The following is a 24,076-nucleotide window of genomic DNA, read 5'->3' on the forward strand; positions in this document are numbered from 1 at the left end:
TGGTTCACTGTATATGTGTAAATTGAAAAACAAACAAAACCACAGTCACGGACCATAATGAAACAGCTAAAATGCAAAAGCACCGCAAAAATAGAGTACGTAATCATCTTCAGGACCATTTTTAGCAGTCCTTGAAAAAAAACCCAGTGTCAGCCTAAAGCTAACAGCTTCTTTAAAAATAATCTTACGTTTATTCTCATACTCCCCTCTAATAATCAAAATGAGACTTCCAATGAAATAAAAGCATAAATGTTATTTGAACACCTTCTGTACAATACAAATACATCTAAGTGTTAAAATATTACATTTACTGTAATGAACTTTACACAGAATATGTTCCCTGAAAATTCAAAAAAAACCCTACCCTTTCTGTAAGACTTCACAATTCACAAAATACTACTTCATTAAAGATTTTTGTTGGCCAACTCAAGTTGTGAATAAACTAGACTTATGGTTAAGCTCTTGGTTCTTGCTTCTTTTGAAAAATTAATTTCTAACATTACTGAATGCTCCACTTTCCTATTCACAGAGGAAGGAGAAGTTTGAATGCTACCCTACAGAGAACACAAACATTATTTGAAAAAAACATGTCAATTACTAGAAACCAGCTAATACTAGGAGATGCTGAAGTGACCCTTTCCATGAAGCTTTCTGACAGCAATAAAGGCTGCAAGAAATGCATAACTAACCTTCTCCTCATTTGGGCAAAACCAGATGCATTTTTTAGAGCCATACCTCAGTGCGGACCACAAGAATCAGAGGTACAAAAGTAGGTTTCCTTTGGGTCTCTTCTAGCTAGATTTTTTTTCCCTTCATTTTCCCTAGCAGCCAAAGAATTGTTAACAGATATTGCTAACCAGTCTCTCACTGATTACAAGAGTTAGAAACTTCCTAGGACATAAAAGTTTTTCTTTCTAGCCTATACTCATTGTGCTTAAATAACTGGCAGAATAATATAATCTAATTTTAAATTTAACTGCAGAGATACAGAGACATAATGAAGTTCTAAAAGTAAAGCGACACTTTGAAACAAAAAAGCGTGGGCTTGGGGCGTGTTTTTGCTTCCATTCAGAATCACAAGTGCAAGCAAATTTGCTCTTCACAAGGCAGATCATATTGTCTCTGAACCTGCTCAACAGCAGGACAGAACGCCAAATATCACGGTTGGGTTGGACACACCTTCCTGGCAAGAGATTATTTAAATCTAACTGCCATTATTTGCATTAAGATCTAACAAAATAATTAGTACTTACACAGACCTATTGTATCCATGAACTTGTTCTTTTGTGAGATGTATGCTGAGATAAATTACCATAACAAAAAAAACACAGGGAAGGACAATGAAAGAGCTGCATGTATTGCAAGCCCTTGATTCCTCAGTTACGTTCCCCATTATTTCATTGTAATAACTGCTTGGGATAATAATCCTGCAATCCAAAATTGTAGAAATTAATTTTAAGGATTACAGCTCTCTCCAGCATCTGTTTCAGTTCTCTTCATCTTGGTCAGCATCAATAGGCTCACTTCCAATTGCTAGGAGTCTCCCTAGTCTCTCTCTCAGATTTTCAAACCAAAAGCCTTGATTCTCCCTCTTGTGTTCATTCAGATTTCAATGAAGTATCTTGTAAATAGGTGAAATATCAGTTCCTTTCAGTTTCCACCTTAATCTACCTTAGAGTTAACACGGGCCAGGTTGCTAGGACACGGCAAATGCATTTCACTCTTGCAAATCAATATGGTCTCCTTCTTGTGAGCTTGATCTATAACCGGTTATTACCTTCCATTTAATGCTATTAGTGTAAGTTCTCTTCAGAAAGTACTATCCCTTCTGCACTTACTAGAATCCAGCACAGCATGTAACACAAATAAGTAAGGTAATTCCTACACTTACAGCAGTTGCAGAGTTAACCTAACTGTCCATCTTTGAATAGATGTGACCACTCAGGACAGAACTAACAGTAGCCAATTTATCAGAAATAATTGTTTATCATCAGTCTAGCAAAATCCAGAAAGATATAAAGCACCTAAAACCCCAGCTAATTTACTAAGGCAATATTCTCATTCTGGTCTCTTGATTTAAAAGATCTGATAAGAGCAAGTGGTTAAAAGCAAGGAAAGCAAGGTATAAAGTGAAATTAAAAATCTCTCGTATTCCCAGCCTTAAAGAAAGAAGCTGTTTGGCAGCCAAGATACTGGGCCTAGTTTTTAGGCAACTGGGGAAGAACAAGAGCTGAATCAGCAGGAACACGCAGAATGCACGTCAGCTTGGTGGTGGTGGCTCACTGCTCCCTGCTCCAGCAGGGTCTGTGCAAGGAATCTCTTCCTGCGAGCATGCACGGAGCCAGTCAAGCTGTAGGTGAACGTATGTTATGTACTGCTGCTTGTAACAACTCAAAACCACTTCTTTCCTGCTTCTCTGTACAGCACAGGTTAAAAGCTAATTGTAAGTAGCACAGGTGAGAACCAACTGGCAGTGTGCAAAAGGGACTGGTGAACAGAAGTGGGTATCGCAAGCACAGACAGCTCTGAGGATCCAGCTGCTAAGCAAACAACTTTATAAAGCTCGGTTGATCAGCAGCAAATCACCAATACCATGTCCACTGCCTAATGCAAACGCGAAGCAAAATGTGGTGGCTTAAACTAGCTGCTAGCAACTTCAGATAAAGGGTATTGTGAACACACATGCTGACAGAAATAGCAATCCAGAAGTGCTCACATACGTCTGCATACATTCCTGAAAGACTCTGAACTTGCCCATCAGAAAATAAGTCCTTGCCAGCGAGAAATTAATTACAGGTCAGACGAATGCTGCCCAGCAAACAAGCCTTCTGTATCTGAGGGTGTCCCAGCTCAGAGAACAGGAACAGAACGTGACCCCAATAGGCCTCGGCATCCCCAGCAGCACCTGTCCTTGATCAGGCGATCATCCAGACACAGGTACACCATTCAGATGGGTAATTGCCACCACTAGGGTTTTATTAATAAACTTCATTACCAGAGGACTCTCAAGAATCATTGATTTAGTGACTCATCCCCACTGTTTGGTTTCTTGAGAGATGGGCAAAATGCAAGTCCTGAAAGACAACAGACAAGCCAGGCACTTTAGAGCTCAGAGTAGAGAAACAGAAAGGTACAAATTGAGCACTGGGTCCCCTCTTATCTAGGTCACGAAGACCAGACTTTTTTCTCTGAAATGAAAATGGCTGTTGAGGTTGTCACGTATTCTTTAAGAACTTATTTTGTGCCTCGCAAGAAGCACCAAGGATTATTTTCACATCAGAATCTTGTGAGAAAGCTTCCTGAAGTGCAGTGAAAAGAATGCACCATATAAACAGAGAGGTGGGTTAGGTAATGAGCCAACATTTATTGGTTTGGCCGTAAGACAGACTAACTGGCAGAACACAAAGACCACTTGAAAAGACTCAGTCTGGTGGAGTTCCTAGTTATTCTGTCTGACATGACAGCAAGTAAAAGTACATATTGCTGGAGATAAGAAAACTTGCCACTTACCATTTTCAGTGTTTTTTAGCACTGAAAGAGTTCTACCTGCACAATACATTCAGTACATTTGGCAGGTGCCTGAATGGTGGTCATTAACAAGACCTTGCACCATGCCCAATAGTCTTCAGCTAGTAAGCAATACCAGCTGCGGAAACAGAAATGTCGTTAGAGACTTTCCTGATACAGATGCCAATCTCAATCTGCTTGAAGAGTGATGGGGAATTAAATTATCCCGTACGGGTACCATTTGAAGATGGTTTCTTAGTGGGGGGGGAAGAGGGAAAGGGGGGGGGAGGGGAACTGATGACATACCCAGGATCTTCTCGGTTTATCCTTGTTTGTGACCTGGGCTAGCAGCTTTTCTAGCAAAGAGTTGGAAGTGACAGAAATCAGCTTCTTGAGGTCAGGTGAAGCCAGCTTACTTTCTCCAGTTTAAGTAACATTCTGCATATGTGTTAAGAGCTAGCATGCTTTTGACAGGACAGAGAACTTCAGTCTTTCTGAAAGTAAGCAAGTCTTCAGAAGCACACAGATCCCAGTGATAACAGATCCCAAAGGGAACAGTTCTCAGTTTTGTAAGTCACAGTTGTGTATTAGTGACACCAAGAAAAATTCCACTTTTTTTTCTAGAGCCAGGGCCAACTCAAATGCTTTTGTTTAAACCAAGATTTGTACTGAAGTTAGACATGACAGAAATGGACCCCCTGAAGTATGACTGACACAAACTCTTCCTGCTCCACACAGGATTCCATTATTGTGTTTCACAAAAGACAAAAACATCTGCCTTTGTATTCAAAGCAATACAAAAAGCAACTTGATTGAGATTTCTAAGATACCATTATATCCTTCAGCCTTCGCATAGCTGCAAGTACGGGGGATCTGCCAGTTCTGTCTTGTTATTACAAGTCATTACGGAGATGCCTGCTCCATGGGGCATTAGACGATGCAGGATTAGCTACCAAAAGAATGGACTTAAGACTGCTGTTGTTCTAATGAGACTTTTAAGGACAGTTCCTATGGTTGGGTTTCACACTAGAACACTGAACTTTCCCTAGCAACTTACCAATTTTCACTACAATGTTTAGGACCAGGACTATATGTATCCAGGACTATTCTGTGTCCATACACAATGAGGTATCATTGCAGTAAAAACACTGAAACCTGCAGCTTTAAATTTCCTTACTGCAAACATCCTGTATTAGTTCCCCAAAGCAGCTGTCAGTTCTAAGTAGGCAAAACAGAGGAACAAATGGATTCTGAAGGAATACAGACAATCTAAAAAAACGCATAGATAAAACGCTAGTAAGGTTTCAACTCTGCTATGAACTACAGAACTAGAGAAGGGCTGCCCTGGAGGCCAAAGATGCACACTTTTGTTGAGACAAAATACCATCTTGCATGCGTGACAGGGATGCACACCTCCCATAGCCTCACATATGCAAAAGACAATTGGGAATCAGATAATCTGGAAAGACAAAGCCTCTTCAGAAAAATATTCAAGGCCTAAGACTACTATATATACTCTGAATTACTCTCTGCAGGAACCTCTCTTGACTAGGAACATTTCTGTGTTAAGTGCCCAGACTCACACCACGTGAATCTCTCCTTTAGGCCTGCCCTAAGGAAGCAATTTCAATTAGAGGAGTTCTCCAGCAGCACCAAGCCTGGAACACCAGATGTTAGAGAGCCATCTGGTGAAAACTCATGTACTCATCGTTGCAAGATTATGTCAGCACCCTGAAAATTTTTAAATTAAAGTTTCCAGAAATATATTGTTCTATTAGCAGAATGGCTAATCTAAGTCAGAATGGTACTACTGTTAAATTAGTCTTAAATAAAATTGTCCTTAGGCTCATGCTGGCAGCTGGAGGTCATAATTCATTGCATCTTGCACCACTTCACTTAATGATCACTGAATCGATTGAAAAGTCAGTGGTAAGTACCTTTGTTAAATGCATGAAACCTTACTGCGAGGAAGAACTCATTTTCATTACTCATGCATCTACCAGAAATACATGAGGTATAGAGTGACAAGGTAAAGGCAGGGACATAAAGTTGTATAATTTTTGATCTACTTGTATGCAAGAATTCTGCATACATTGTATTCTGCATACATTGTAAGCAAACCCAGAGATGGCTAGGTAAATCACACTCAACGCATCAGCATTCACTCCTGCTTATTAGCCATCACAATAAGGAGGACAAAATTGCTGAGCAAACTGATTTGGGAATGTTCTCAACTTTACATTAGCGTTCCAATCCAAGTAACTGCATTGTTGATATATTTTTCCTTCTGTTTTCCCCAACTTGTTCCTATTACACATTTTTTGTTCTGCCCAATTATTCTGGAAGCACTAGCTGGTCTGGACCTCTTTCCTTCTGCCAGAATGTACACATTTCCTCTCTTTCCTTTTGTTTTCTTCAGATCTCACACCCATCAAATCTTCTTCCAAACACACTCCCCTAAAAAAAGGATAAAAAACATTTCCACTGAATCTTTCAAGCTGATAGCTTAAACAAGCATGATAAAACTTCATTTAGCTTCTATGCCGCGCACTTTATAAAACCCCAGTAAGACAACAACTATGTTTTCCATCCTTCACTGCACTACCTCCAGTATCCATGAAAAGTCCTAAGAGGTAAATTACTTTCACAAGCAGCAAGCCTTCACATGGGCAATCCAACTTTTCTTGGCAACCACATTAACAGCTGCTGTTTTAATCCTCTGTTCTTCGCATATTATGCCAGCAGAACACACCTCTCAAACAAACTTCCCCCGGAAGGCAGTAACACTGTCACATTTTTCACTTGTTTGGAGAGTTTTCCAGCTACACTTTTGGACAGTTAGGTCAGATGAAGTTGCATTTTTACTCTCCAGAAGGACAAAGTATTGGTTAGGAGCAAGTGGGAAAAAAATCAACACTTCAACGCATGCTGATCCATTTGCTCCTAACATCAAAGAACTGGTAGAAAGTGGCTCCTCATTTCATCTCGATGTCAAAATTAAGTGGCAAGGCAGCAAAATATGGTTATGTAATCTCTTTTTCTGGTTTCTCTGCACAGTGTAGTGCTGAACTGAACACACCTTTACTTGTGCTAAAAGTTGATTTATCATTTCAAAAGCAGAACATTCCAGGAAAACCATGACAGTGATCATTCACAGTAAAAATACCACACATTTATACGTGAAGGTAGAGAAAAGGGGCTCCTGCACACCAAGAAAATAGAAAAATTTGTTCCTCAGAGAGAAAAATTGAAAGTCAGAACAAGGAAATCAAGATTATCTTGCAGTACTGCCACAGTAAATAAGCAAACTGCCCATCACCCCCATGTATCATGACACAGCTCTATCAACAACCGTCTGCTCCCTTCCCCAGGCCAGATTATCTGTTTTTAAGAAACAGGAGAGAAATTAGAAATAAATCCAAGACAGTCTCTTGTACGGTCCAGCTTACAGTTCACTCCAAATCATTTGCCTGTGCATGACGCTACTCAGCCTGGCACACAAAACCAGAAATCTATTAGCTAATGAACAATCAAGCCTGATGGGAATGGCTGACAATCATTAAGTGAAGGAGGTAAAAAAAAAAAATGAGGTACAAAGTACAGCATGAATTAAAAACATACAGGAAGAAATATGGAAGGAAGGAGGCTAGAAGGCCAGGATCCCTACTGTGGGTGCAGAAAAAGCGGGGCTTGTTGCCTGGGGTACACTGATTATCACTGACTTGATGGATGATTGATGGCTTCACATTTAACTTCCATATCACTTTTCCCCAATTAAGACAACACAAAATTGTAGTGCAAGCAGACCTGCCACTCTTACTTAAATTCTACAGTTCTGGGCAGATCACAAAACAGCAGGACTACTAATTAGTGATAAAACAACATTAAGTCATGTGTTCTATTGTTATATTTTGACGTTATCGTTGTCAAGTCTTCATAGCTGTTGAAGAGATGCCTACCATTAACAGCGTTTCTGACATGCTTGGAAGGATAGTGGTGCTTTCAAACAGGTTGAGAAAATCTGAAGTGTCAAAACTTGTTTGCCAGAAACGAAAGAAAAACTGATTATGAAGTTACTTCAGATTATCCTGCACTTAAAAGGAGCTCTTGGACCTAGGAACAGAGGAGGGGTGATGGAGATCCAAGGTGAAGTCCTGACTGCAAACTATCAGAATTCACATACAGTAGACAATATTACTATGCCTGCAAATCCCCTGGTGTGGGCACAGATACGGAGTTGTTACTTATGTCATACAGAGAACTGGCGTTAATGGTGCCAGTGGTAGCTCCTGGGTTATGTATACTACATCTCCTCTAGATAGAGGCTCTGCTGACGAACTCAGAACTACGGGATGTAGAGCTTAGAAGGCCTGAAATATCTGAAAATTGTAGAAATCTTTGAATACCTTTAGGTGCCAGCGCACTTCTGTAGTACTGTTTTGGTCTTCGCCAGCGCTAGCACTGCTGTGGTCGAATGCTTTGCTATCCAAGATTCCAAAAGAAAATTTACTCAAGAATAAGGAAAGCAATCAGATCAAGTCACAAGAAAGAATTCTAGCGGAACTCCTGCAAGCACATCCCACTCACATCCATCCCCAACAGCCTTTACTCTTTATTTTGTGCTGTACTACCTCCTTAGAGCCATTATCATCTGGTTATACAGTAAAAGAGCAAGATGGCAGCAACAGTGGTGGGTGGAATACACTACTAAGAGGACTATAAATGAGATCAGAATGCCATCTTTGTTATTTTACTTGATGCAGAAATATTTAACTTCAATATTTAAATCATTAAGTAGCCATCCAATTACTCACACAGACGTAGTGAAATGTATTCCCTAGTCTCCCAGATTCTCATCTGGGCTCTTAGATTTCTCCATTATTCTCACTGTTTCACCATATCTGTTCTTATTTCTTTAGGCTGAAAAGAGAGAAGACCACTGCTTAGAAACTGGAAGGCTGAAAAATGGCAGAGGAACTCAAACCTGTATAGAACAACACTACTCTGCCTAAGTAGCTCTAATTTTTTCCTTTCTCAAAATAGTACCACAAATTTTTGCTGCGGTTGGATGTTTTTGCAAATCATTCCAGAGGAACTCAACCACCTATATAGATACAACAGGATACTAACAGATATTTTTCCCCCAATAGGCCTTTGCTCATCTGTGCATATCTGACTCACTGTCACTGTATGATCGCTGTTTCCGACAGCAGTAAAGGTCAGCAGGAAGCTACAAGCGGGGAACTAATGCTTACCCAGTAATAGCTGGGGTATGAAAGACCACTGCTGCAGATGAGCACTCACTGTGGGTGGGAATATCGGACATTTTATTTCTTCCTCCAGCCCGCAAACAGAACAGCTTACCGAGGCGTCACTTACCAAAATGCAAAATGACAAGTTTAATCAGATAGTGGATAAGCATCAGCCCATTCACTTCCTCTGTTTAGATAATTCCAGTACTGTAAGGAAATGTATCAGATATTGAGCCCATCAAGTGCCAGGTGCAAGAGCTTTGTAGAAATAAAAGAACAGAGTAAAACCTTTACGGAAAGCAATACTGTTTCGGTCTGAAATCTTTAAATGCACAATATGACCAAGGTTCAGTTTAAAAGCCGTAAGGCTTTTCCATGGACAGATTTAAAAACAATCCAGACCACTATGAGGGAGCACTACAATTAAACTTCCGCCTGTCAGCAATACAGCAGAACTCTCCTCAAGTGCAAGAGTTGAAGAAAACAGAGGATATTCTGTTTCCTTCTCCAAAGGAAGTTCCAAGTTTGTAAAAAAAAATAAAAATAAAAATAAAAATACACAAGTTTCAAAAGTCAGTTAAAGGCTGACTGAAACTGAAGGAATACCAGAGGACAAAAAAAATCTAATATCACAGGAACCAAACCCCCTCACCTAACCCGTGGCAGAACATGCCAATCTATTACAGGAAGCCTTCTCTTGAACAAAATCTCCTCACTCAATTCTGTGTGCTTTCTAAGGACTTGTTTTCCAGACTACAGAATCCAAGCTAGGAAAGCTTTCAGGGCACTTTCTGAAAAGTACCACTCCTAGCAAAGGGTCCAGGAACACTAATGTTAATCCTCCACTCAAATTTCAATTTCCTCCCTGACACATGCACCCTGGAATTTTACAACTGGGGCAGTCAATTTCAGTTTATTGTATTTTTTGTACTCATCTCCCTACAATCTAGGTATAAACTTTACTCTGTCCAAGTCCCTTTGATTGCCTTCTCTATTTTAGGTCCAAACATTTTCAGCTACTTGGAGTCTTTAAAGTTCATTCCAGTATGTTTTTTCCAATATAGTTTTATTTTTATTAAGTGGAGACCAATTCAGAAAAATGAGATAAATATCTTTTGTGTCTTCCATGGGCCAATTACGTCTTCTAACGTTTGCTTTTACCTGAAAAAAGGGACAGAAACGTCCACTGTACTCTGAAGAAATGCAATGCATTCTGACAAATCTTCAAGGCTCTTACTTAAAAAGTACTATAGCAATGGAGACTATAAACTATAGTCCCATACTTTTTGAACAATCCTTTTTCGAATGAAAAAAGTACCTATAGATCAAATGAAAATGCTTTTGCATAGGAAAGGATGGTTTCACTGAACTTCCTATGATTGTTCCAGCCCCACTCTCCCCTCCCACGAATAAGCAAAACCAAGATAAATATCAGCTCAGATGGGGTGAGGGGAGGGAAGTGCATGTCAGACAATTAAATAAAAGGACAGCCTTAATGTATTTCTTCATGCTGCTGTGTTCCCTGAGAGTCATGGTCTCACAGCCAGGAACTTGTAAGTCTGCAGTTTGACTAACAGGACAAAAAGAGCACTGTTACTGCAAGAGGGACAAGGAACTAAGCTTGCCAGGTGTTGTGTTTTTTCTTTAATTATTAAGTCCTATTGGCAGTACACTGGCATACTGTCCTGAGGACAGAACTAAGCTTTTGGGAAAGGCTTTCAAACACTTGCTCCAAAATAAAATCTTGTATTGTAGTGGTTTGCCAAAATCCAAACTGCAATTTTAGCTCTACTTTCCGCAATCAGCCTGCACAGCTTTGTTTCACAAGTATCCAGATAATGAACAATCTGCTCTTGATCCTGCATTCAAAGAACTTAAAGTGATTAACAGATCTGCACGTGGACTGAGTCCGGGCTTTCCGCATGTAGCCTTCACGTACCTTCTGTTGGGTACTCTGTTGCTCAGCTCAGAAAAACATCTTTGTTGTAAGATTTGTTTGTGGTGCAGAAGGCTAAATGTTGCATAAGATCCCGTACACCACAGAATTCAAGTCTTGCTCAAAGTTTTGCATCTTGGAAGGAAAGCCAAAGAATATTGCCCCTGGTAACAGGCATTTTTGCTTTTATTGTTAACCATTCTGCAAAATCACATTAAAATACACACACACACCTTTGAAGCAAAAACATTTTAATTATTGGGTATGCGAGGGTTCAGTAAAGCCATAAAGCTGACCAACTGTCTTCTTCTATCAACGTAGATGAGGTGATGGATGTGACAGCCCAGCAGTTCTCGGATTTTAAGCCATGCAGTACAGTAACTCTACAGAGCTAATGCATAATGGCGGAGGGGGTAGGAAGGGCCTCCAGAGCCATGATATATTTAGAATCGATCCCATCCCCTAGCCAAGCTGAAAGAAGCCTTAACGCTTTAATGATCTGGTACAAAACACGCCGAGTACTCCTGGAGAACACTAAGGTGAGTTTCCTGGGAAAATGTTGCTGTTTGGCTCTGGTTTCAGATTAAATCCGACTACACCGCTTACACTGGAACAACCCATGCCTGAGAAAGGTTATTTTACTCCTCATAATCAGTTAAATGCTCCAAGGAAAAATATAATTAAATCTGTACCAAACACCACGCTTTGCCAAATCACATCAGTTTGAAGGCTTGCAACAAATCAAGTATGAGAACAGTACTAGGCAACAGCAAAAACGGAGTGGGGAAGAGGAATCACATGAATGACATTCATATTAATTGTCACCCGAGAGACCTTCTGAGAGGAGGATTAATAATAGTGCTGGTTCAGGGGGAAAAAATAGAAACATGAAACCCATGATGAAAAACTAGCACAGAACTATTCCTTTGGCTTCAATTAAGACATCGCTATGAAACAGTCAATAATATCAAGTATTCATTCATTTCTGGAATCACTTCTCCAAAACAAAGACGGTATGGGAGACCTGAAAACTCCATAGGCTGCAACAAAAAGCACGAGAAGTTTTTTAAAGTCAGATTTTAGTGCAAACATTAAGAAAACACACATATATTGCCATTAATCCAAACAAACGTGAAAAGGCTCAGAGAGGCACAATCACCACAAAGCTACAGCTGACTACACCGATATCCTGACTTCCTTCAGTACTGCAATTTTACATTAAGCTGAGCAGAACACCTTGCCAGCTGCAGAGACAGAGGAAAGTCCTGCACTGCTGCACAACTCCATGCAAGACAACAGTTCATACGGTAAAACTATCAGAAAGCTGCCACTTTTTGAGCTGTTAGATTTCTGTTATTTCTGACTTAAACTCTAATTAGAGTGAGCTACACAGTACCCTGACAAAATATTAGGCACATTCCCCAGTTGCCAGATGACCATAACCGTATCAAAGCCACACATTATGTGAATGGAGCAAAAAAAAAAAAATACAATCAATAAATCCAAAGGCAAGATTGATAACACTTAAGTAGAATTAGGCACATCAAATTCTACTTATAATCAAAGTTACAGAATTTTTCTTATTTTCAGCATCATTTAATGACGTAAAGTCAAAGGCAACTAAAGGCTATTCTCTCTAACATCTTTTCCTAGGCACATACCCAAGCAGGAGAACAATAGAAATCCTTTAATATTGTTGAGGCAGATGGATCACGTGGTCTCTTGGCCCGTTTCTCCAAATTAGAGGGACCAAGTGTCCACAGCCTTTCTTCATAGCTCATGCTTTTCAGCCCTTTTACCGTTATCCGTACCAGCAGTTCTTTGCAGCGCCCCGGTGTGCTGCAGGAACCCCCAGTTCAATCCCCAAGCGTTGCAATAAGCAAAACCATAGTGGCAGAAATACTTCCTGCAGCCACTGTAACATAGAGCAATTCAATGCTATCATTTGCTACACAAACCGCAAGTCCTTAAGTCAACAAGGCTGAAGTCATGCTCAGATTTTAAGTGAACATTTCCAGTTGTAACAAACACAGCTAATCCATTAACATTTCTCAACAGCCAAAGCAAACTCCAGAAGCCTGTCCGAGGAAGGATCTGAGGAAGATGTGGCACAGCCAACTAGGAGCCTGGCTTGTACCTCCAAAGTATCACCCTGGACTTCACTACAGTATTCAAAGCACACACAGGATTTCAGAACTTACTTGATATCTATATACTCATAAGCTGAAGTTTGATGTTCAGAGAAGCTTTTTAAATATTTTTTTCTCCTAAGTGGTGTTACAAAAAAATGCTGGAGTAATATAAGAAAATTTTTAGAAAGGGGGGTGGAAAGTTTGTAACACATGCAGATCACAGGAAGGCTATCTGTCCTTTGACTAATTCCTTTTGAAAAGATGAGGAAACGATGCTGCACCATGCTGCCATTAACGCTGTAACGATTATTCTGCAGGCTGGGATCCAAAGACTTACTATTAAGCAAGTAAGCATTCTTCTCCCTGATTCAAGAAACAGGGATGAAACCACACAATGTAATTATAAATCCTGATACATTGTGATAATTTCTCCTCTTAGTGCATGCTTTTGTTATTACTTTTTCATATCTGGAAAAAGCCTAGGGAGGCTGAATTTAGCTTGCCATTAGTAGACTGACAATAAGTAATTATCAGGTATCCCAGTTAACTTCAACAACCTTTTGGAAATCAAGGACACACCAATCTAACAAACTATCTTAGACTCAGAAAGCAAGCATGTAACAAAAAGAAACTACCTAAAGCACATGCTACATCCTGTGATCTTCCCAACAACTTAAGGCTTTTCTAGGCTCATCATAGAAGACACACCATCTCTAAAATGGGATATTGCCAAAATTAAGGAATCGTCTTCAGTGATGATTCATCACTTCAAAAAGCAAACCCATGCTTAACTTTTGATCCTTTAAAAGTGAGTTTGTTTGCCTTGAATATGTTGAAATTCTGAAAGAATTGTTTGATGAGAAAAGCAAAATAAAGCTGCTGACAGAAGTCTCTCAAAATTCAAATCAAGTTTATTGATGTTGAAGCAACACAAAATGATGCAGCTGAAAAAGTTATTCTAGTTTCCCTGAAATGCCACAAAGCTGTTCTCATTCTTGACTTACTGCTTAGAAAGAAATTTCAGAAAACCGGATTTATCATAGCTGTCACAGATGGTCAGATGCGAAGCCAAGGGATCAGCACACAGATGCCTAGGTACACTTCCCACATGATGGGGGTTAAGTCTGTTCCTATCTGCTCTATGGTTCCAACAATTTGGAGAAAGTGCTTGGTACACAACATGTGGCTAAATTTTCCTTTGCAGGAAAAAGAACCCTGCAGAAAAATACACACAGTGGCACAGAGACACGGAAAGGACCTTGAGACTTCTTTTTTAAAGGAGCAGAATTTCACTTCTAAAAATGACAAACTCCATTCTTGTCTACAAAAATAGGGGATTCCACTTATAAATTTGATTTTTTGCTGCATGGTGGGGCAGGAGTATCCCACAGTGTTCTTGCAGATGTTACAGTTATTTCAAAAAAAAATCACTCCTTTTCTGAACTGCAATTCACAGTGAAGACAGCAATTAATATTCAACTAAAATAAAACATTTCCAACATGAAAACACATCCTGTAACTCAGAAACCTGCTAACACATACTGAAAGAAGTCTGCAGCATGAAAACATCTGTCAAATCTCTCAGAAAAAAGTAGTTGCACTAATTTAGACAAGCTAAGAAAAAAAGTAAACTGTCTCCCTATTTTTGTGAATTCTCAATGTCTCAATAGCTTAAGAGTTAGCATTGCCTTCAAGTATAATTTACATCTTCTGAGCTAATAACACATGAAATTGAAATACTTTACTGCATTCTGTTCGACAGAAAGTTGTAATATTACTGGCATGAATTGCATTGTATGAGTGCGTGCAGCAGGTACCCCGTTCTCTGGAATTTGTTAACCACAATACAAGCGAGCAGAATGTCAGCACAACAGCTGATGCTCTGGGGAGTCAGAGAAAGGAACACGGAAGCCAGAACTAGGAGTTATGCACCATTAGCAATATCACGGAGCGTGTCCACAGAACCTGGTAATTGCTGAAGTGCAGAACCTGAAAAGTCATCCAAGTCACCTTTACGAGTGTATTCTGACTGTTTGAAAGGCTTGATTTCTACTGCATGTACTTTCTTAATCTTAAAAAAAAACTTGACTTCTATGCTCCCTGAACTAAACCTGAGAACGTTTGCATAATCTCCTTGGTGTTGTCCAAAAAATTACATTCTCTTTCCTCTCACAGAATGGATCAACCAACTACAGCCAGATCAATAATGCACCTAGTATAATGCACTTAGATGCCCTTAAAATAGTTTCACTATGATTTACATGAAGCATTACTCACACTCATTTAATTGCACTGACAAAGGAAATCCTTTCTGGTAGAAGGTACAACATTAGAGAGTTAGTCAGCAAGTTACACTCAAGTACTAGCAGCAGCGACAGGAGCGCAAACTGCTCTACCAACACACTTTAACCTGACCCCGTGAAACCTCTCTTCTGTCAGAACGAAGAAGTTTACATTAAGCACTCTTCCTTCTCAGAAAAGACCAACAAGAGCAATGTCATTTATGAATGGATTGGGATCCAAATGCTGCAGAGAGGAATGACATAACTACTCACATTAGCAAGACTGCTTTGTGATATTCAAGTCCTGTTGTCCTGGGGTTGGATTTGAACTAGTAAAAAAGAACAAGGAATATTTTAAGACTTGGGAACAACTGTCCAGAGACCATAAGAGAGTCAATTCTATCAGCATTTTACAAACAGAAAAGGGCTTAAGCTGCTTAAAAGAAATAGGCAAAGCTATAGTGGACTTAGAAGACCTTTAGAAAGCTTGAGCTTCGACTCTTGAGCTACCACAGACTTACCCTTGGTGCTCCAAGAAATCATAGAAGTAAACACCTTCAAAGAACTAGAAGGGAAAAACTACTAACTTGACTGAATCAGCACTGTTGGACTTTCTTTTGAGCTCTGTCTTTACCTCTTTCTTTGACCTTGGCCATGTCACTTTTCTGCTAATCTTCTGTGCCACTTTGAGTAACACAAACAGAGGCTTTTATAATGCATTTTGCTAACTGGCATGAACACCCTCAGCAAAATCTTTCCATGTAGTGCAAAGAATAAACATGTTTTGCTGAGCCAACCGAAAAAAAAAAAAAGCAAATGTTCTTGCTAGTTCTCTGCAGCATTAGTTAACTGGCATTATTCCTAAAGCAATGCTGGCACATCTAACGTTGACAGACAAACAGAAACAAACAGAACCAGCTTTGCTATTTACAATACTTCACTAAAACCAACAGGACTGCCCTTTCTGATCCTAAGCAACACCTTCCACTGGCCAGAAATGAGATTCAAATCGGATGAGAGAAGAAAAGGGAACTCCAAGAGCTGCTCTAAACACAATGATGCTGACTTCAGCAGGTATTCCCAGTTGCCTTTCTTTTTTGCCCTCCTGTAGTTCAGTATTTACATTATTTAGGAGCCTCTGCACTGGGAGAGGTCTACTACCAATTCTGTAGCAGATGCTCAGTGGAGCACCGAAACGCAGGTGAAGAGGCAAAGGTTAGCAATATCACCAGATGAAAAGAAGAAAGAAGCCAGACATTAATCTATTTTAATCTGTTGACAGATTCATTTCTTACATGAAAAGAATTGAGTCTCTTGAATCAAATGCCAAGGAAAAAAAAAATCATCTCCTCACAGCAGAACTAAACAGCTTTCCTGGGTTATCCTCTTTCCCTTTTGCAGTTATATCAGTAACATGTGAAATGGTAATTCCACTGGAACTGCCAGACTCGCTGCCAACTGAACTGACACACAGCAAAAGAATTTCAGTTCTCTGTAATAAAATAAATCGCAGGTGTGCAATTTGTTCCGTAAAGATTTCACATACTCATTTCCTGATAACATCCACAAAGCAATGAAAACAGGCAGCTCAGAACCTCCAAAGTTTACATTAAAAATCTGCCTCAAAATAACACTGCATTTAAAACTTTCAGGACACTTCCTACACCGTAAATGCATTACCTTTAGAAAGCCAAGATAATAAAAAGGAGAAAAAAATGAAGAAAAAAAATTGTGGAACAGAAATAAGATGCTCACATTTTTGATTAACAGAAGAAAGAGACAATCAGTTTGGAAAGTGTTTTTTGACTGAGAAAGGCTCAAGGAATAGACACCTCCTGGAATATTCAAATAACCCCACAATATTCAGCCTCTATACAAGTGGAACTTACTTCCCAAAGTCAATCAAAACCTTGTTATATAGTCTGCCATCCAAAAAGTTGAGAACTATTCAGAGACTTTTTTGGGCACCTACTAGTTGAGTCCACAGATAAAGCTGCAGTAGTTCAGGTTAAAAAGGATTTTTTCAAATCCTACTATGTATATAGTGGGGTAATTTCTCAGACTTCCATTAAGGCGCCCACTTAATTTATTTCACTGTTCAAAACGTAACATATTTTTAGAAGGTTCAGCACGAAGTACTGTCCTTATGCAATCTGTATCTGCCTGAATGCAAGTAGACTTCTGAAAGCAAGCCATTCTCTCATTTTCTCCTATTCCAGTAGAAAATTTGATTTTAAATAAGGCAGCTGTTCTTTCCCACTCCTCCATCTTGTTCCCTAACTCTCAGGCTGACTCCTCCCGCAGCTTCAGGCAGACTGCTCAAGTCCCAGCTACCAGCTGATTCTTGGAGATGAGATGTATCAGTCACACAAGTGCCTATTACCAAACCTAGGCAGTACAAATCAGTAGACCAATGCAGCTGATGTTCCCATGACAGCTCTGCAGCACTTGTAGATGTTCAGTATGTGACAGAAGTTGTCTGCAAGAATCTTTTCCAAGTTCTTGCAAGCAGAAGCTGTTCCTTCTCCAGAGACACATTAGTGTCTATCAGTCGGCAGGTGGTAACTTGGCCAAAGAAAACGCTACAGGCTTGTAATTCTACAGCCACAAAGCTAACAACCTAATTTGTTCTTGATTATCCACAGTAATGGAAAAAAAAATAAGTACATTAGAAGAACAAATAAAATGCAAAGCACATATAATATGCAATAACATGGTCCACTAATCTTTACAAAACTTGCAAAAAGCAAACAAGGCAGAGCAATTCCTACGATGTGCATTATATACAGTGGAAAAGGAACATTAGCACTGCAGTAACATGGTATTCAGGAAAGACGAGAGTTGGAAGTCCAAAGCTGTTTATCCTACAGATAACCATGAGTTAAGCCTACCTGAACATATAGGTAATATATACTTACGGTGCAATTCCCCACCAAAAAAAAAACAAAAAAAAACCAACAGCCAGCCCAAAAAGTTCCACACCACCGCTGTGATCTAATGACACAATTCTCCTCTCTGCTCCAAACACAGGTCTTTGAATTCTCCCATGGACATTCCCACTCACTGTTCCTCTTCTTTTCCTATCGATTCTTCCCAAATGAGAAAACTTCCAGTAATATATTTCGCAAAGCCCTCCACTTCTCACTGAGGATTTACAGTGCAGCACAAACCACGTACTGCTGAATCACCGTGACAAGAGACATTTACTCTTGTTACTGCCAAAACAGATGTTTTCTAGCACCCATACGTGGGTTTGGTTGGCGACACTGTGCACTGGTGTCCCTTTGGTTTGCCTAGTACTCTGCTTGGTACGTGTCCCTCCTACAACTAGCAGTCTCTAGTTTGAATGAAACAGTGCAATGCCTGGAACTAACAGCACTTTATTTCAGAAATAGCTTTTGTTCTAAACCTCAAAAACGTTTAGCAATAAGCTCTTAACAGCCTATTAGGGAAAAAAGCCAGTAAATATTTACTTAGGTAAGGGTAGGAGGCCCCATTCTTCAGTCAATTACTTCTTATTCACAGATGAAGCCTGACCTCCATTAATCAAGCCAATCAATCATTCCCTCTTCTCAATTTATCAATAGACTCATATGTACTGTCATTTGTAAGGGAAGGAGAAAGGTTAGATATCAGGAAATCTTTATAGATATTGAGATTGCCTTGACTTTTTAATGAAAAGGGAAACTTTAGCAGTATAAAAATAATAATATACAAACCAACTTGAAAACTCAAGAGTTCCTATTTTCAAACTCACTAACTGCAGTTAATAATACTTATTTTTTCCTTCACAACAAACCACGTAAATTCACTGCCACAAGACCTGATGCCAAAAAAACGTAGGGAGAGTCTACAAGGACCGAAAATTTATAGCATTGTAATGGTTAATGCTAGCTCTGGCAAATCTATTTAAGATATTAAAATTCCCATCTGTCAGACCTCTTTGCTAGATGTTACTGCCCTCAAAGCTAAGGAGGGCATGTGCCTGCATCTCAGCCACCCAAGTTCATAGCACTTCTTATTAACTCAAGCCATAAATAAAAATGAGTTCTCACTAGCACACCTACTACACACTGCAACTAAAATGCAGGGATCTGTTTTCTCTTGCCGTCTAGACAGAGACAAGCAGAAAGAAAGTCCAAACAGCTGCACGCAAGCATCAGGAAGGGAGATGATCTTTAAGTCACTGCAGCAGTTTGTTCCCACACTCACAGTGGTTCTGTGCATGCATCTGACTTCAAGGCAGTTTTAAGCTTGGAAAAAATAGATACATTACCAAAAATACTCAGATCGAAGACAACAATGCTATTACAATCATGTAGTGGAATCCAGAATCAAAAGCACCAGAGCTTTAGGCCCCACACTCTCATGGGTCAGCTTCATCCCATGTAAAGCACCACAAACATCAGCTCAAGACATAGGTGTACTGGTTCATTTAATTTACCTGAATTAACGTTTCTGTCAACACCAGTTCTATGAGGGACAGGGAGAAGCTGCCATTTGGCAGATATGGCATAACATCTCCCAGAAGGAGATCAGGCTTATATCTCATCTAGACAGCAAAATCTAGCAAGTAAAATAAAAGCTTGGGAGCGTTCATCTTCCCAAAAGGAGCCCTCATCCTTCCAAAAAGTAAAAAGAGGATGCACATTTTAATTTCAACAGCATGTTCCAACATACCAGAGTCTGTTGAAATGCCAATAAAACTGAGACATCATAAATATGAGAACTATGACAGAAGCATGCTCCAATTATAGCTCCTTTTGCATCCAGTCATTTAAAAGTTGCTTCTATGAAGTGCAAGCATTTGTCTGTTTTCTGTGGTCTATAGCACCGTATTTTACAGGGCTAAACCCCTCTGGGATTGAATTAGAGGATACAGTGGTTCACAAGAAAGGACTGTGAAATTAACATTATTCTCCTCTTTGCTACGTACTATTTCTTTCTGAAACCCTGCCCCAGCACCCCGGCTGTTCACTGTGTAGCACTTACTGTTGCTGGACTTCAGGTCACGGTGAATTATGGGAACAATCGCTTCCTCGTGCAGGTAGTTCATTCCCCTTGCAATCTGTACTGCCCAGTTCACCAATATGTCAGGAGGTATCCTTTTACCAGACAACACTCTATTTAGCGATCCTCCACGGGCAAACTCCATGATCAAGCAAAGGTTCGGTTCCTTCAAACATACACCCCGGAGGGCGATGATGTTCGGATGCTTTAACATGGCAAAGAGCTTGGCCTCTTGGCGGACGTTCTCAATGGTCTGGCTGATGTCCTCGTCAGGGTCATAGCGAGCTGCCTTGACGGCAACCTCATCTCCTATCCACACAGCTCGATATACTTTTCCAAAGCCCCCTATGCCAATGATTTCCTCCAGAACAAGCTCTGAGAAGTCGATCTCCAGGACTAGAAAAAGAGAGAGAAGAAAAAGACGTAAACATTTAGCAACTGTGCAGCCTGAAGATCAGCTCAAGGTCTGCGTTGCCCAACCTCACCCTTACCCTTAGAAGAAGGGCCAATTTTTATTCAAAATAATAGAAATGAAAGTAAACGTCCCTTCTGGCGATCTTTCATTAAGAAATAGTGTGGTAAAACAGATCCTGCAGTATCATAAAAAACAGTACAAAGCATTCCTTGTGAATGGTGATGGCTTTGACATCACAGTGGTCAATGATACACTTCAAATATCATCATTTTAACACGCTGAAACTCTGTTAAGGATAAACCCTAGTTTTTTGCCCTCGACAGCACAAGACTCGGAAAAATAAAACCAGAGACACCCACAATCTAATCTTCACTGACAGGACTACAGCACCTAATACAATAGAGCTGAAAGTTGACCCCAAAAGTATCTTCTGCATTTGTTCTGTATTTTAATTTTTTTTCAACTGTCACTAACGATCTTTTAGTCTTTCCCAAACCAAGCTTATTCTTCCACACTTGTACAAGCTGTGCAGACTTGTTCCCCATGAGATCTGTCAGCCAGCTCTGACATTACTTACGATAGTGCAACAAACAGATGGATCAGACTGCGCATACTGAGTATTCTGGGCTAGCAATAAGAAAAACATTTTTGACTAATACATATTATATATAGTGGATAATAAGGATGCCTATGTTCTTTTAGTGTTCCACGAACAACAGGTTGGTGGGAAACAAGGTAGAAAACTGACCAGGAATGTCTTCCAAAAGGGGAAAGACCCTTCCTTTCCCATCCAGAACACTTTTTGTCCACTACTTGAAGGCATCTTTTGGTTAAGATTTTGAACTCCGAGGATTTACACACACTGATTTAAAGCCAAAGAAGGTTTCGCTCCTACAATAAGAGTCCTGGTGTTCAAAATCTCAGGAGCTACAGCTGAGCAAAGACAAAGGCGTTAAGTTCTGACCAGAAGCGCAGAAATTTTAGAACAAGACTATGTCGACAGTAACTACAGACACCAGAGGACCGTGTCGCCGAAAACACGGGAAAGGAGCTGGCAGTCCCGGGCGAAACAGGCTCCGAGGACACGGCGTGCTCTCCCGCCGCCTCCCGCGGTGCTGAACGGACAGCTCCGGGCACGGCTCCGGGCACAGCGCCGGGAGCCACTCCGGGAGCAGCCCCGGACAAACCGGACCTCAGGAGCACCGCTCCCCTGCTGGGTGCACGCAGGAACCCCAGTCACTCCTGGGCACAAGGCCAGAGGTTTACGCTTCCAAGTGAGGTCGGATATGTTGCACTGCAACGCATGCAATGATTCTAAAATTTCTTTCATATGCAAGCATGCCCTTTGCTTCAGCTTGAATATGTTTCTTTAACGCAGACCAGCTACCTCACCTTCACGGGTAGCTTCATCAGGAAAGCAGGCCATCTGCAGACAAGTTTTTTTTGTTTGTTTGTTTTTGTTTGTGTGTGTGTTTTGGTTTTTTTTTTACGGTATTTCATGTTAAGTTAGTTTCTTTATCTTCACAGCTACCCTAGCGCACAAAAAACTCATTTTCCTCACATTTCTAAGCACTAAAACCCTTTTCCTAAACTCAAGTTTCATTTGTCGGACATGCTGCACTAAACTGTCCAGGCAATGGGAACATTTAACACGCTGGTTTTATTGCCGTAGAATTTAAGTGAAGTGCTATGACTCCTCTGGGGACTTATAAGGAATCACAGCCATGAACCAGAGGCCACATCATAAAATGGCTCAAGTCGGAAGGGGTCTCAAAGCTCACCTGGTTGCAACCCCCTGCCATGGGCAGGGACGCCACCCACCAAACCGGGTTGCCCAGGGCCTCATCTAACCTGGCCCTGAACACCTCCACAGATGGGGCATCCACAACCCCCACAACCTCTCCGGGCAACCTGTTCCAGTGCCTCATCACCCAACTGCGAAGTAGCTATTTAATTGCTATTTATTATACTGTATGATTAAGCTATTTAACTCGGTCTGCAGTGCGTAAGAGCCCACAGTGCAGATGAGGGTCCTCCAAATGGGCCCATTGCTGACAGCCTCGACAGGCACTGCAGGGAGAGCACACTTGTACCGTCAGGGTACCCTTGAGGGAAGATTCAAGCGTGCTACCCCGATGGTAGAAAGACAGCACGCCGTTACTTGCTATCACAGCTCTCAGCGGAAACAAAATCTCAAGGACTTGCACTCCAACACCGTCATGAGACATGAAGATAAACTTTAGGTAAGCAACTAAAAATAGCATCTCCACAGAGGTGTACATCTCTGGAGTTACACCCTGCACTACTGCCACAGAAGACTCTTATTCTGTAGTCCAGTGAGCAAGCAGATTGTTACTCCAAACAGCTTTCAAACTAACAACACTAGGTCTAAAGTGAGCCTCAATCCTTGCAAAGGGCAGAGAGGTTTATAACGTTAAACTTGGAAATTCAATTCAACAGCAACCAGCCTTACCACCTGTCCAAATTATTGCTTCTATAAAAAACAAAAACAAAACCAACACCACAGCCCTTTAGCATATTAAAAACTCACTGCAGGGGAACAAGTTCTATTCCGTCACGAACATATGGTTGCTGACTTGAGAGAACAAAGGTAGTGCGCTCCTGTTAGTGCAGCAGAAGGGTAAGACAAGGGTAAAGGGGAAAGGTGCAACTCCGTAACTGCTCCTGAACCATCCCCGGCCAAGAGAAACGTAATAGGGCAGGAAGGTTGTATTTACAAAGGCTGTGCAAAAGCAGGCAAAAAAAAAACCAGACAAAACAGGAGGGAAGCTGAGGCTTCAAGAATTTCTGAAGAAATGGTTCTTCACAACTACCTCAAAGGCAAAACCCATTAAACATTTGCGGTGTTTTCTGCATGTGGGGGAAGGAAAATCTGTGCTGTTCCAGCAGGAAGGATAGCACCCCCACTGCCCAACCTAGTCCCTTCACAGTTCCAAGGGCAATGCTATGAATTACTGAGTTTTTTACTTAAATGCTTTCAAGGAGACAAATAATGAGAAAAGAAGGTATTAGCTGTATTCCTTGGAGATATGTCCTAGATAGGACAAAGCATCTTTTTACTCTTTTCACTTTCTAGAACCACCTATTAATCTGATGATTTATCTTCGCCCCCCCCCAAGCTTTATTCTTGCCTGAATTGTCAATATTGATAGAGAAACAGGATTTAGTAACAGTCATTCCTTACTGTTTCTCTTTCCACAACTGTACACAGCACCTAAAATAAGCAGAGATGAAATGGCTTGAAGCCTGGCTCCAAAGGCTTCAAAACAACACTGAAATTAGGAACAAGCCAACCCCTTCATGCCTTCAGCATCACACCTTAATCAAGCAACTGTCAGGCCCAAAAATCCAATTTCATATAAGACTCATTCGGGTATGTTTTAGAACAGATTTTTTAAGGACGTAAATGTCAAGTGGGAACCTGATAACACAAATTAACATAGGGTCTCTTTTACATAAAAAAACAATGACTTTTGATTAGGAGCAAGGAACATATTGTACAAGTACTAGCAGTGAATCAA

General features: G+C 40.5%; 1 protein-coding gene across 15 annotated transcripts in view; it reads right to left on the reverse strand.

The window, feature by feature from the left end:
* MAP3K9 (mitogen-activated protein kinase kinase kinase 9) overlaps positions 1 to 24,076 on the reverse strand; it is a 79,115-nt gene that overhangs the window by 54,318 nt on the left and 721 nt on the right. For all 15 annotated transcript variants that reach the window (XR_013952209.1, XR_013952210.1, XR_013952211.1 and 12 more), the window contains exon 2: positions 20,102 to 20,515. Coding sequence is in view for 2 of the 15 variants with exons in the window: in XM_080595409.1 (XP_080451535.1) it covers positions 20,102 to 20,515 (414 nt within the window). In the remaining 13 variants the exon portion in view is untranslated. The remainder of the gene's footprint in view (positions 1 to 20,101; positions 20,516 to 24,076) is intronic.

Source organism: Anser brachyrhynchus, assembly GCF_964034855.1.
Source record: "Anser brachyrhynchus genome assembly, chromosome: 5".
NCBI lineage: Eukaryota > Metazoa > Chordata > Aves > Anseriformes > Anatidae > Anser > Anser brachyrhynchus.